The 15724-nt window shown below is 46.2% G+C and overlaps 1 protein-coding gene across 2 annotated transcripts in view; it reads right to left on the reverse strand.

Annotated features, from left to right (window-relative positions):
* Window positions 1-14760, reverse strand: part of LOC124615849 — a 446573-nt gene extending 431813 nt beyond the window's left edge. For both annotated transcript variants that reach the window (XM_047144004.1, XM_047144003.1), the window contains exon 1: window positions 14658-14760. In XM_047144004.1, the coding sequence (XP_046999960.1) occupies window positions 14658-14742 (85 nt within the window). In that variant the 5' untranslated portion in view covers window positions 14743-14760. The remainder of the gene's footprint in view (window positions 1-14657) is intronic.
* Window positions 14761-15724: the final 964 nt, after the last annotated feature.

Here is a 15724-nt window from a genome sequence, read left to right on the forward strand (position 1 = left end):
CAAGTCGTATACTCCTAGCTCACTGATTTGTTAAATAGTTTAATTCTGAATTTCCTTGCGTGTTTTTGGTACTTGCATTGTTTAATTCATAAATTTCGGGCGTATTATAGTATTTGAGAGTTGTAGCATCGCGTTTTAGTACCTGAATAGTGTAAATTCGCGTAGTCTGCTTCCGCCGCCGAGCAGTGTCAGCAGTGCGCAAGTAGCAGCATTACTGCATTTACTACGCAATTTTGTATTTTAATAACCGTTTAAATTTTGTCGATTTGTTTGCGCTCTCTGTAGATTAGTTCAGACGTTCTTTGCAAAACAGTTTTTAGCATGGATAGGGACTGCAACTGCTGTGTTCGGATGCAGGCTGAGTTGGCATCCCTTCGCTCCCAGCTTCAGGCAGTGTTGGCTTCGGTCACACAGCTTGAGGCTGTTGCCAATGGGCATCACTGTGGGGGTCCGGATGGGGGTTTGTCGGGGACGGCCAGCTCGTCCCACGCATCCCCCGATCGGACTACGACTGTGGTTGCCTGGGATACTGCCCGCATTGAGGCTGATCCCTCACCTGTGGTAGAGTGGGAGGTCGTCTCAAGGTGTGGCAGGGGGCGAAAGACATTTCGGAAGGCTGAACGGAAGGCCTCTCCAGTTTGTCTGACGAACTGGTTTCAGGCTCTGTCTCAGGCTGATACTGATCTTCGGCCTGACATGGCTGCTTGTCCTGTTCCAGAGGTTGCCCCTCAGTCTGCAAGATCCGGGCGGTCGCAGAGGGTGAGCTTACTGGTAGTTGGGAGCTCCAACGTCAGGCGCGTAATGGGGCCCCTTAGGGAAATGGCAGCAGGAGAGGGGAAGAAAACCAATGTGCACTCCGTGTGCATACCGGGGGGAGTCATTCCAAATGTGGAAAGGGTCCTTCCTGATGCCATGAAGGGTACAGGGTGCACCCATCTGCAGGTGGTCGCTCATGTCGGCACCAATGATGTGTGTCGCTATGGATCGGAGGAAATCCTCTCTGGCTTCCGGCGGCTATCTGATTTGGTGAAGACTGCCAGTCTCGCTAGCGGGATGAAAGCAGAGCTCACCATCTGCAGCATCGTCGACAGGACTGACTGCGGACCTTTGGTACAGAGCCGAGTGGAGGGTCAGAATCAGAGGCTGAGACGGTTCTGCGACCGTGTGGGCTGCAGATTCCTCGACTTGCGCCATAGGGTGGTGGGGTTTCGGGTTCCGCTGGAAAGGTCAGGAGTCCACTACACGCAACAAGCGGCTACGCGGGTAGCAGGGGTTGTGTGGCGTGGGCTGGGCGGTTTTTTAGGTTAGATGGCCTTGGCCAAGTACAGAAAGGGCAACAGCCTCAACGGGTGCGGGGCAAAGTCAGGACATGCGGGGACCAAGCAGCAATCGGTATTGTAATTGTGAACTGTCGAAGCTGCGTTGGTAAAGTACCAGAACTTCAAGCGCTGATAGAAAGCACCGAAGCTGAAATCGTTATAGGTACAGAAAGCTGGCTTAAGCCAGAGATAAATTCTGCCGAAATTTTTACAAAGGTACAGACGGTGTTTAGAAAGGATAGATTGCATGCAACCGGTGGTGGAGTGTTCGTCGCTGTTAGTAGTAGTTTATCCTGTAGTGAAGTAGAAGTGGATAGTTCCTGTGAATTATTATGGGTGGAGGTTACACTCAACAACCGAGCTAGGTTAATAATTGGCTCCTTTTACCGACCTCCCGACTCAGCAGCATTAGTGGCAGAACAACTAACAGAAAATTTGGAATACATTTCACATAAATTTTCTCAGCATGTTATAGTCTTAGGTGGAGATTTCAATTTACCAGATATAGACTGGGACATTCAGATGTTTAGGACGGTTGGTAGGGACAGAGCATCGAGTGACATTATACTGAGTGCACTATCCGAAAATTACCTCGAGCAATTAAACAGAGAACCGACTCGTGGAGATAACATCTTGGACCTACTGATAACAAACAGACCCGAACTTTTCGACTCTGTAAGTGCAGAACAGGGAATCAGTGATCATAAGGCCGTTGCAGCATCCCTGAATATGGAAGTTAATAGGAATATAAAAAAAGGGAGGAAGGTTTATCTGTTTAGCAAGAGTAATAGAAGGCAGATTTCAGACTACCTAACAGATCAAAACGAAAATTTCTGTTCCGACATTGACAATGTTGAGTGTTCATGGAAAAAGTTCAAGGCAACCGTAAAATGCGTTTTAGACAGGTACGTGCCGAGTAAAACTGTGAGGGACGGGAAAAACCCACCGTGGTACAACAACAAAGTTAGGAAACTACTGCGAAAGCAAAGAGAGCTTCACTCCAAGTTTAAACGCGGCCAACACCTCTCAGACAAACAGAAGCTAAACGATGTCAAAGTTAGCGTAAGGAGGGCTATGCGTGAAGCGTTCAGTGAATTCGAAAGTAAAATTCTATGTACCGACTTGACAGAAAATCCTAGGAAGTTCTGGTCTTACGTTAAATCAGTAAGTGACTCGAAACAGCATATCCAGACACTCCGGGATGAAGATGGCATTGAAACAGAGGATGACACGCGTAAAGCTGTAATACTAAACACCTTTTTCCAAAGCTGTTTCACAGAGGAAGACCGCACTGCAGTTCCTTCTCTAAATCCCCGCACAAACGAAAAAATGGCTGACATCGAAATAAGTGTCCAAGGAATAGAAAAGCAACTGGAATCACTCAATAGAGGAAAGTCCACTGGACCTGACGGGATACCAATTCGATTCTACACAGAGGACGCGAAAGAACTTGCCCCCCTTCTAATAGCCGTGTACCGCAAGTCTCTAGAGGAACGGAGGGTTCCAAATGATTGGAAAAGAGTACAGGTAGTCCCAGTCTTCAAGAAGGGTCGTCGAGCAGATGCGCAAAACTATAGACCTATATATCTGACGTCGATCTGTTGTAGAATTTTAGAACATGTTTTTTGCTCGAGTATCATGTCGTTTTTGGAAACCCAGAATCTACTATGTAGGAATCAACATAGACTCCGGAAACAGCGATCGTGTGAGACCCAACTCGCTTTATTTGTTCATGAGACCCAGAAAATATTAGATACAGGCTCCCAGGTAGATGCTATTTTCCTTGACTTCCGGAAGGCGTTCGATACAGTTCTGCACTGTCGCCTGATAAACAAAGTAAGAGCCTACGGAATATCAGACCAGCTGTGTGGCTGGATTGAAGAGTTTTTAGCAAACAGAACACAGCATGTTGTTATCAATGGAGAGACGTCTACAGACGTTAAAGTAACCTCTGGCGTGCCACAGGGGAGTGTTATGGGACCATTGCTTTTCACAATATACACTCCTGGAAATGGAAAAAAGAACACATTGACACCGGTGTGTCAGACCCACCATACTTGCTCCGGACACTGCGAGAGGGCTGTACAAGCAATGATCACACGCACGACACAGCGGACACACCAGGAACCGCGGTGTTGGCCATCGAATGGCGCTAGCTGCGCAGCATTTGTGCACCGCCGCCGTCAGTGGCAGCCAGTTTGCCGTGGCATACGGACTTCCATCGCAGTCTTTAACACTGGTAGCATGCCGCGACAGCGTGGACGTGAACCGTATGTGCAGTTGACGGACTTCGAGCGAGGGCGTATAGTGGGCATGCGGGAGGCCGGGTGGACGTACCGCCGAATTGCTCAACACGTGGGGCGTGAGGTCTCCACAGTACCTCGATGTTGTCGCCAGTGGTCGGCGGAAGGTGCACGTGCCCGTCGACCTGGGACCGGACCGCAGCGACGCACGGATGCACGCCAAGACCGTAGGATCCTACGCAGTGCCGTAGGGGACCGCACCGCCACTTCCCAGCAAATTAGGGACACTGTTGCTCCTGGGGTATCGGCGAGGACCATTCGCAACCGTCTCCATGAAGCTGGGCTACGGTCCCGCACACCGTTAGGCCGTCTTCCACTCACGCCCCAACATCGTGCAGCCCGCCTCCAGTGGTGTCGCGACAGGCGTGAATGGAGGGACGAATGGAGACGTGTCGTCTTCAGCGATGAGAGTCGCTTCTGCCTTGGTGCCAATGATGGTCGTATGCGTGTTTGGCGCCGTGCAGGTGAGCGCCACAATCTGGACTGCATACGACCGAGGCACACAGGGCCAACACCCGGCATCATGGTGTGGGGAGCGATCTCCTACACTGGCCGTACACCACTGGTGATCGTCGAGGGGACACTGAATAGTGCACGGTACATCCAAACCGTCATCGAACCCATCGTTCTACCATTCCTAGACCGGCAAGGGAACTTGCTGTTCCAACAGGACAATGCACGTCCGCATGTATCCCGTGCCACCCAACGTGCTCTAGAAGGTGTAAGTCAACTACCCTGGCCAGCAAGATCTCCGGATCTGTCCCCCATTGAGCATGTTTGGGACTGGATGAAGCGTCGTCTCACGCGGTCTGCACGTCCAGCACGAACGCTGGTCCAACTGAGGCGCCAGGTGGAAATGGCATGGCAAGCCGTTCCACAGGACTACATCCAGCATCTCTACGATCGTCTCTATGGGAGAATAGCAGCCTGCATTGCTGCGAAAGGTGGATATACACTGTACTAGTGCCGACATTGTGCATGCTCTGTTGCCTGTGTCTATGTGCCTGTGGTTATGTCAGTATGATCATGTGATGTATCTGACCCCAGGAATGTGTCAATAAAGTTTCCCCTTCCTGGGACAATGAATTCACGGTGTTCTTATTTCAATTTCCAGGAGTGTATATAAATGACCTAGTAGATAGTGTCGTAAGTTCCATGCGGCTTTTCGCGGATGATGCTGTAGTATACAGAGAAGTTGCAGCATTAGAAAATTGTAGCGAAATGCAGGAAGATCTGCAGCGGATAGGCACTTGATGCAGGGAGTGGCAACTGTCCCTTAACATAGACAAATGTAATGTATTGCGAATACATAGAAAGAAGGATCCTTTATTGTATGATTATATGATAGCGGAACAAACACTGGTAGCAGTTACTTCTGTAAAATATCTGGGAGTATGCGTGCGGAACGATTTGAAGTGGAATGATCATATAAAATTAGTTGTTGGTAAGGCGGGTACCAGGTTGAGATTCATTGGGAGAGTGCTTAGAAAATGTAGTCCATCAACAAAGGAGGTGGCTTACAAAACACTCGTTCGACCTATACTTGAGTATTGCTCATCAGTGTGGGATCCGTACCAGATCGGTTTGACGGAGGAGATAGAGAAGATCCAAAGAAGAGAGGCGCGTTTCGTCACAGGGTTATTTGGTAACCGTGATAGCGTTACGGAGATGTTTAATAAACTCAAGTGGCAGACTCTGCAAGAGAGGCGCTCTGCATCGCGCTGTAGCTTGCTCGCCAGGTTTCGAGAGGATGCGTTTCTGGATGAGGTATCGAATATATTGCTTCCCCCTACTTATACCTCCCGAGGAGATCACGAATGTAAAATTAGAGAGATTAGAGCGCGCACGGAGGCTTTCAGACAGTCGTTCTTCCCGCGAACCATACGCGACTGGAACAGGAAAGGGAGGTAATGACAGTGGCACGTAAAGTGCCCTCCGCCACACACCGTTGGGTGGCTTGCGGAGTATAAATGTAGATGTAGATGTAGAATTTCTGTCTGCAAATCGTAGACATAGTTGCGACTTGGCCCCATCCGATTTTATCCGTTACGAAACTTAAAGTACATCTTCGAGAATTCGCTATGATAGGGATGAAGCGGTGCAAGCAGAGGTGAGGTGTGGTTTTATTTTTCAGCACGCTCGCGTACAAAATATTGACAGCGAAATTTTAAATTAAGATTCATCACCTAAGTTTGGAAATGGTAGAGGCTTTTTTGAAGAAGTCACCATCTGCGTGACAGTGAGATCATAGAGATTCTAATCGAGGGTAGCTGGACTGCGACAGTAAGCTGAGACCGCATGATGTTGCTCTCTGCGCAGAACATTGTACCTGCATTCTGGAGGAGCGCTATTGTAATGTCCGTCTGGCTATTCTGGTTCATGGTTCCCGTCGTCTTATAATATCAGCTCAGACGTATTCTATACTGGGTGTATTGCAAAGCCACAGCTGTCATTTCTCATGTTTTCCCTCAGTAACTGATAGCTGCTATGTTTCCTGATACCCAGCCGGTTTGAAGACTCTTTTCGTACTCAGAACAACTGAAAGACCGAGATTTTCGTTTTAGTTTGGTGCTGCGGACAAGAGACCTTCCTCGTTCTGCTATCTGGACTGGGTGGAGTCTATCAATTTTGTTCACCTGAGCGAGACGTCGTTTAAAAGTAGCAGAGACTCCCTAAATGCAAAGTATTCCTCGCGTAAAGACTAAAATCGTGTCGAAAGTAAACTTCAGTCACTGTTTGAACTGGTGTAGCCATAACGTTTTAGGTCTAGAAAAGTTAACTACCTTCCGCAATGTTTGTACTCGTGAAACCAACATTACGCACTTTTGCTGATTATCTGCACGAAACACCATAATGACACTTCTATTTCACTGCCGGTATCCATCTCGTTTTTAGGGATCGCTAACTGAAAGACTACAGCCGTTAAACAACTGTTATAGACGAAGTTTTGTTAACTCGTATATAGGAGATTCTGACGGAACTACCAAACTGCGGAACCATGTTGATAGTTCTACGCCTGATTCACTCCTCTCGTGTAGGTAGCGCTGTAGACGACTAAGTGCCTGGTGACCAGTCTTAGTGACATAATTTAGTAATAATTTTATCTACAATATACCCCACAAGTCAACTTACGGAGTGTGGCGGAGAAGACTTCTGGTAACATCTTTCCTTTTCTCCCATGTTCGCCCCTGAACAGTGTTTGGGAAGACGACTGTCTATAGACCTTCGAATAAGCTTTAATTTCTCTTTGTCGTCGTGCTCATTTCGCGAGGTGTGTATTGGAGGAAGTAATACGATAGCTGACTCTTTTTGAGATGTACGTCTCTTAATGTCAACAGCAAATCTCTCAGACATTGTCTGTTATCGAGAAGTGCGTATGGTGGGGAAGTGGCGTTTCCCGGAAGAACGTTACAACTGCCGTACAGAAATACTAGGAAGCAGTTCGCCGTCTAGCAGTGGAGCGCAGCGTTCAGTGATAAATTTTCCTGTTCGTTTCCTGCATTACTTTTACTATTTGCTATTTTCTGTCCCGTGCAGTGTTAACGCATCTAGTGAAAAATGCGCCCTCCCTCCTTGCGGCTGTTACTACACTCCAGTATCACCATTGATGTAAACGGCACTCTGTGAAAGGGTCTGTATAACATTCTGAAACACCTGTAGGAGCTGCTTGTGACTCAAGTGGGCAGACGAAGTGGAGACTCGACTGTCATCTCTTCAGTTTACTGCAAGGCTATCAACGACTCTTTTGTTTACCACAAGAGTTTATTGAGCATTTCCGTAACGCTCTCGCCCCTACTATACGATCTCGTGGTTAAATTTGCCGCTCTTTGTTGGATCTCATCTGTCAATTCTATCAATTCAGCTTGGTCGCAGGCAGATGAGAAATACACAGGAATAAAACAATAGCCATTGAAGCCATTTATTTCGTGGATTTTTCCCGTAATATTCTTCCAATGAATTACAGAATGATTTCTTGTTCTACGATTTCTTTTGTCTGGTCAATCTACTATGACGTTCCGGACGGTAGCTCGCAGGTGCTTATGGTTGTTACTGTTTCCACGGATTTTTTCGCCAACAATGTAATCGAAACGTAATAGACTCTTAGCATGTTTATCTACAAAACGTTACATTTATTTACTCTCAGGGTTAACTGCCAGTCGCTGCTCCAGTCATACATCCTCCGCAGGTATTCCCGCAATTCGCGAGTGTTTCAGCGCCACAGTCTTACTACAGCCAACACCATCGTCGGTAAATAGCCTTCTGGAGCTTCCCTCTAGTTCATTAACATATGTTGTAAACAGTGACGGTCCTATCACACTTCCTTGTGGAACTCTTGATATAACATCTGCCGAGTTCCATCTGCTAGGAAGTTCTGAAATCGGTTCCTATACTTGAGAAGGTCGTAATCTGTTCATACAACGACTGTACCGAATGCCTTTCGGAAGCAAAGAACACGGTATCAACCGGGACGCCGATGTCTAAAGCTCTCTGGATTTCATGGCCGAACACAGTGGGAGATGTTTCGCAAGGCCTCCGTTTCCAGAATCCATGTCGATTTTTATAGGGGCGATCCAAACATTTTTTCCGACTGAGGGCGTTGCTGCAGTGTATGCCCAAATGGGTTAAATGGCTCTGAGCACTATGGGACTTAACATCTGAGGTCATCAGTCCCCTAGAACTTAGAACTACTTAAACCTAACTAACCTAAGGACATCACACACATCCATGCCCGAGGCAGGATTCGAACCTGCGACCGTAGCGGTCGCGCGGTTCCAGACTGAAGCGCCAGAACCGCTCGGCCACCAGCGGCCGGCACTGTATGCGCAACATAGCGCGACTAGGGTGCGGGTGTATAAGCACCTACATGTAGGTACGGAATCAGTGTGGCATTCGTGTCTTTCCGACAGACGTGCGATAAATGCAGAAACGCAAACCATGGCGTCATTGTTACCAAATTCGTCCAGATAAAACCATGCTGGTGCTATTCTTTTGCCGGCCGGAGTGGCCGGGAGGTTCTAGGCGCTACAGTCTGGAACCGAGCGACTGATGACCTCAGATGTAAGTCGCATAGTGCTCAGAGCCATTTGAACCATTTTTTTTTTCTATTCTTTTCTTGGCTGCCAAAGGACAAACGCCGGTAGACATCCATCGGGGAATGGTGTACGTGTATGTACGTGCATGTATGTCGAAAATCACCGTTGTGCATGGTGCTCCAAGTACCGTTGTGGGTGCTGCTGCTTCATTATAGTGCACGTTCTCATATCGCAAATGATCGTAAAGCAGGGTGGGAGACACTCGAATAATTGCCCAGTAGTCCTCATCTCTCCCTGAAAAAGACTTTGAAGGGTCGACGATTCCTGTCGGACAAGAATGGGCAACACGCAATTACGGACTTCTTGACGCAGCAGGACACGATGTTTTACGAAATGGGCATATTCTGCATGGTGCTTCTATGTGATGATTAGCTCAATGCTCATGACGATATTGTCTGACTGGCATACCGGTTCTGGACTGTATGGCCTTAGAACGGACATTTCTTGATTTCCCTTTATAAATTTTTCGTTCCCTAAAAATATTATAATACGTGAGTATAAAATATGTTCTGTAATTCTACTACAGACTGACTTATCCTATAGGCCTATGATTATGTGGAACTACTAATAGCTACATTTGGTCAGCTATAGTCAAGAATAGTACAAAAACAGTTCTGTTACTTTCGTTGTATTACGTTAAAATGTGGTTAAGCTAAGCTTAATTCCTTTGCACTATTTGGCATGCCGCGTCCTTGTGGAGTGGGAAGAAATCGTGTGTTGTATACGGCTTGTATCTAGTTTGAAGCGTAAGATATTAAGTCAGTATACAGAATCACACATTTCTGCTACAGCGACCGTACCGACCGCGGTGGTTCTTTGGAGCCAGTAGGAGCTTGGTTCAGCCTCTACTGACGTCGACGGTACAGTAAACATTAATTTTCGTTCCTTTTACAGCGAGCGTCAGGAATGTCTGATGACCGCGTTAGGGACCATACGTAGTCGCGGACATATAAGGCGAGTAAGTTTCACGCGATTATCGTCCTGACGTTGTTCCTCTCGTGTTTTATTGCTGGTGGAGAGGCTTTGATTTAATAAAATGGGTACCTAATTTATGAATTTCACTCTTAATTCGAAGCTTGTCAATAACTACAGCAATTAGTCATGAAATTTTATATACATATACAAGGGCTATTCAATAAGTACGCAACTTCTTTTTAAGCAGGGTTCCGGGTCACCATATTATTCACCACATTTTTGGCCACAAAGCATAATTTTTCAACATAATCTCCTTTCAACGCGGTGGCTTTTCGCCACCTTACTGGGCCGATATGCCCGCTTGGCGCCACTCTCTTCGTCCGCATCGGAGCCAACATCTTGCATCGTCAATAACCTTCCCATCATCCACGCACTGTTTCGCACGGAGTGCATCCGTCATTGAGACTAAAAGATGGAAGTCGAAAGGTGCGAGATCCGGGCTGTAAGGTAGATGAAGAAGAACAGTCCAGAGAAGTTTTGTGAGCTCCTCTCGGATGCGCAGACTTTTATAAGGCCTTAAGTTCTCATGTAGGGAGTAGGAGAAGTTTGTTTGAATTTTTGTACCGATGAACACGTTGAAGTTGTTTTTTCAATTTTCTGAGGATACCACAATACACTTTAGAACTGATCGTTCGTATCATGAAGGTGGGCGTCAAACAGAATAATCCCTTCAAAGTGCCAGAAGACCGTCGCTTTGATTTTATCGGCTGAGGGTGCGGCTTCGAACTTTTTCTTCGGAGGAGAGGTGGTGTGGCGCTACCCAATGGATTGACGTTTTGTTCCTGGTTCGAAGTGATGAACATGTGTTTCATCATCTGGGACGATGTTCGACAAAAAATTGTCACAATCATGTCTGCACGTTCCAACACTGCGGGAGCACAGCTGCATGCGGCCGGCTGGCACGAGGAAGATCGGACAAGTTTGGGCGACTTTGTTACGATGATGACAGACGTCACGCCCAAAGACTCACCGTGCTTTTTTTCACTGCCAGGTCTCCGCAGACGCTCTGCAAACTCATATGAATATCTGCGATGCTATGGTTTTCCGCCAAAAAGCTCAATGAAAGCTTTCTGTTCGGAACGCGCCTCCGCTGCAGACGTCATTTTGAAGGCGCGGTAGCTTACCGAAACTTCATGAAACTGTAGAGGCTTAAGCGGGAATATTCCACTATGTTCCACAACAAATTCCATAGTCTTTCAAACGAAATCGTCAGAAAAAAAATCGTGTTTCATTACGTAATGAATGACTCTCGTATTTTGGTGATGACGATCAACTGACAATTTTTTGCCGAATATTATTAACTGTTAGTGATGCTGTTTTCAGTATATGGTTACCATAATGTAGTTTCAGTATACTGTTTAATCGCCATGTACAACAAATTTTATTGTATTTACGCCTTGTAAATGTCAGAGCGATTCCCCATTGAGCTGAGGCTTGCTGACTACTAGTAACAAATAGCAAATAAAAGGAGGAACTGGAGTAACATTTCAGTTGCGATACTGTTATCCGCTTGGTTACGTAACGAGTTCACGATAAATGCCCATTCAGCTCGGCGCCATGAGTAAACTCGCCTGATAACCCACAGGTCCAGTCAGTACCCACTCAAGACGGAAGCATTTGAAACACCACACCATCTCACGCATAGTCGAACTTTGCTTGCAGCAATTTTCGTTTGCTAGAAAACGTATATGGAAATTCAGTTAGGCAGAACCAAGAAAAATTACACTTAAAATGCGAAATGAAGGCAGTACAGTAAGATTTTGGTGCAACAGTTCGATTCGTAAAGCAGTATCTCATTTAGAGTTTCCAACACATGACATTGTGCTTATCAAGAATTTATATCAGTACTACCTGCAGAAGACGTCATACGAGAACTGCTCACATGCCCACCTTCCTGCAGAATCAGCTATTATTTTAATTTGATTCAGGTGTGAGTCTGCAGGTCATTATGTCTATGTACGTGATATTTGTCAACAAAGGTTTGTAATGTGGAAACGTGGTTACCAAGAACTGATTGCATGGAAAGGGGAAACTATTTTCCTGTAGAATTAACACTTGCTTTCGTTATTTTTTACGAAGATATTGCAGAAACATTCTCTCTTCTAAATGGAACGACGCACTGTTTTAATGATATTGGTGATGTCTTAAGATACAGTGTTCTGCAAAACTTTAGGACAGAAGTAACTTTCGCATGCTGCATCACTGCCAAGTAACATAGCTCTATTAAACTTGGGTCATACACAGAAAGAAGTGCTAGGGTATAGCAGAGAAGGCAACTAGGAAATACGGAAAGAGACGAACAGAAATGAGACTTTTATCCAGAAAACAGTAAATACACTGAAGTCGCCGCGATTCGTGATAGTGCCCTGGACATTATAAAGGCAAGACGTGGTTCTTATTAGAGTGCGGGTGCGTGGTCACCACAGACGGCAGTACATGCTCTGCAACGAGCTGCCATGCTGGAGACGTGGTTGCTACGGAGTTCTCGTCGTAGGGCGTTCCATTCCTATACCAGGGCGAGTCGCAACTGCTGGAGGGTCGTTGGTGCATGTGGACGCGCTGTAATACCTCCCCCAACACATCCCGCACGTGCTCTATGGGATTTGAGTCGGGAGAAAGTGCTACCAATCCATTCACCAAACATCCTCTTGTTCCAGGAGCTCCTCCACAGGAGCTGTCCCATACGGTCGCAGGTGACATCCATGATGTTCCGGCGTAACGACGATCAAGAACGGAAGAGCATACACGGATGTGAGACGTCAGCCAATACTACGTTGACGAACCCCTCTCTAGGACGACACCAAGACGAGCGGCCCCAATGTTGATAAGTAATGTAGTTAGTAGTTATGTTACCTCGTGCCTGAAACCTGGACTTCCATCGCCGGAAGGTGGTGTGGGACTTCAAGTCCCACCGCCACACCTTTAACGTGCACTCTGGCGATGTCTTTGGAATGACATCATTGTCGAATGGAACAGTTTTACCATCCACCAAAACAGCAAGACCGTGAGCCACCGCTGACGATATAGGCCGCGGCCGGAATGGAAAACGAGCTTGCAGCAGTGACTTACGAACTATATTGTTTTGCTTGTAATGAAATTGTCTATAACGAAGGACATTGATTATTTGCAAGTCGCCACTTGCAAAGTTAAGTGTTATCACTTTAACTTACTGTAGTAAACTCCATTAATGCGATTTGCTTGAATTGCTGTCTAGCGAACCGAGAAAACAGTTTCCTAGGCACCCTATGTTAGACGAGTGAGCAGAACACAATACTTAAAAATGAAGTCAGGGCTGAATGGATCCCCGAAAAGACACACATGAGGAAGAACTACAGTACCGCAATAACTGGACAGGTGAGTGTATCGTATTCAGAGATATGAAGGTCATTACGCCAATGTAACGTTATGACTCCGTACACCAGAGCACCTGGAGCGTCGGAACGGTCATGTTCGATAGTGTTCTTGCGTGCATTACGTAACCTCATATGGTGAGAGATGAGAACACGTGGGTTTATTTGTGTGAAATAATTTAATTCAGAGCCACCAGTATCATCATAGATAAATACATGTTAATGAGATTCTGAACCACATACTGGGCAAGCAAACGAGAATTTCAAATATTTGTAAGACTTTCATTGAACTGAAAAGATACAGTGTTTTTACAAATACCAAGGTAGCATGTCAACAGTACAAAATTGGCATACGAAAGCATTAAATGCCACCTATAAAATGTCTGATTAGAACGAGCTAAAAGCTGTCAGTTGTACTTTGTCTGAGCTGAAGAACAATCGGCGCACAACCATAGAGTTTTCATTGTTTACACGGTAGTGCCGGCACTCCAGAAAGGGGTGGCTCTTCAAGAGACGAACGATATTCATGTGAGAAGGAATTTTTACAGCTGCATCACGTAAGGTTCTCACCCCTTTCTTGTTATTTGTCAGTTGTTATTAGCGGTCGCAAATTCAAGAATCGGTAATAGGAAATTATACGACATGGGGTGAAGGACTCAGCTGTAGGTAAACACGGGAGGATTATGAGCTGTGATTGCGCATCTAGTACCAATACTGTGTGTGTGTTTCGGTTTTTTATGCCGTTTGGTTGCTGTTTATTGTTACTTAATAAATTTTGGTATGCAGGTGGTTGATATTCAAAAACTCACAAGGTTTTATATGCAAATTTAGCCACTGTTTATTATTTGTGGAATACAAAAGAGCCTTCGATCGTAAAACTTTTCCTTTATTTTATTTCCGGTTTCGGTCTATGAACTCATCATCAGACGCATCTAGAAAAGAGAAAGAACGTTGAAATTTGCGAACGAGAGCATAACGATAGCGTATAATAACAATGGTAGTAGCATTAACGTTCATGATCTGAAGGCAGCATTAATGTCTTTCAGGAAATTGCAATAAGAGAAAAATTTCAGTCCTAACAAGCTTCGGTCCGAACTCGTTGTCATCATCACCTTCACAATACTATTTCCAATCTAGTTGGTTCTGTTTTGGAAATCTCCGCATGAAAATTAGTTGAAACATGCTATACGACAATCGCTGTTTCTTATGTCACGCGCAATAGTTAGCCTTACCATTTGAGCCACTATAAACCGAACACACTTTCTTTTTATTTCTCTGAGTTCTTTAAGTAACTTCTAACATCTTCAGATCAATTGTAGTTGCAGAGCAACCCGTCAAATTTTATGTACTGTGTGCAACCTCACTGATTAATATACTTCTTTTCATCGTCTTTCCACTGGCTACCTACCGTCAACATTTATTTCATTTTTAATAACACTTAATATTTAACAACTCGTCTCATACTCAATTAATAAATGCACCATCGTCAATTAGTAAAACTAGCATTGTCAGCACTGCAATGGGCGATGACAGTACGCCTCCCAAACAAATTGGCCTCTGTAGACAGTGGTACGCCTACAGCCAGGAGAGAGCCTGGGCAGCAGAGAGCGGACTTACCGACGTAGGCGTGCGCGGTGGTGGCGGCGGCGAGCAGCGGCACGAGGAGCGGCAGCCAGCGCGGCGGGGTGTGCGGCGGCGCCATGGTGCGCCGCGGGCGGCAGCTGGCGCGCGACTGCCCGCCGCCTGCACCCAGCTGCGGACCCACGCCGAGCGCAGCGCCGCTCAGCGCCGCCGTTCGATACGTCGCCGGCGCCAACCGCGGCCGCGGCCGCCTCTCTCCGCGTAGCAGGTTGCCGCCTGCGTTCCTGCACCGCCGCACCCGCCGTCTGCAGCTCACAGGGGGACCGTACCATCTTCCAGTCACCGGTCTGATTCATACTGACAAGATGTTCAATGCACGATTAGGACTTCGACATACGTAAACAGGAAGACGCAATTGTCAAGCGTGAAAATTTTATGCCGGATTAAATACAGCGTGACGATTATTTAATTATATGAAAAAAAAAGGAAAAAACTTAAATTACTTACAGACTACGGTGAACACACACTTTATTGAACATGTTAACGTCACAACAGACATTCGTATTTAGGTTATGATATGTTCGATATGCCTGCCATCATAGGCGATGATACGTCGCAGACGAAAACGAAATTCAGCATGACCCGCTGAGGTGTAGAAACATCGATTCTGTCTCTGACCTCCTGAATGGCTGTTTTCAGCACACAAATGCTTTTAGGCACTTTTATTTTCACAAGTCCATCAAACAGACAAGTTAAAAAAACACGGTGACAGTCTGGTTTCTGTTCGCAGGAGATAAAAATCACACCTAGCGACAGTACAGTTTCTGTTTGCAACACTCGAAAAAGATGCACAATACTTCACACACACTAAACACTGCACTAAAGAGTAGACATAAAGATGACACACCATTGACTAAGGCAGATGGGGGGAGGGGGAAGACCAGGGCAAATGAGGCGAAAAAAGGGGGAGGAGAGGAAAAAGCAAAAAGGAGGGAAGGCAATGGGGGGAGAGAACACACAAAGGAAGGGGCAGGGCAGACGCGAGAGAGGGTATGGAAGGCAGAGGAGGGGAATGCAAAAGGATTTGGGGCAGAGAAGGGAGT

This window comes from Schistocerca americana, chromosome 5 (genome assembly GCF_021461395.2).
Source record: "Schistocerca americana isolate TAMUIC-IGC-003095 chromosome 5, iqSchAmer2.1, whole genome shotgun sequence".
NCBI lineage: Eukaryota > Metazoa > Arthropoda > Insecta > Orthoptera > Acrididae > Schistocerca > Schistocerca americana.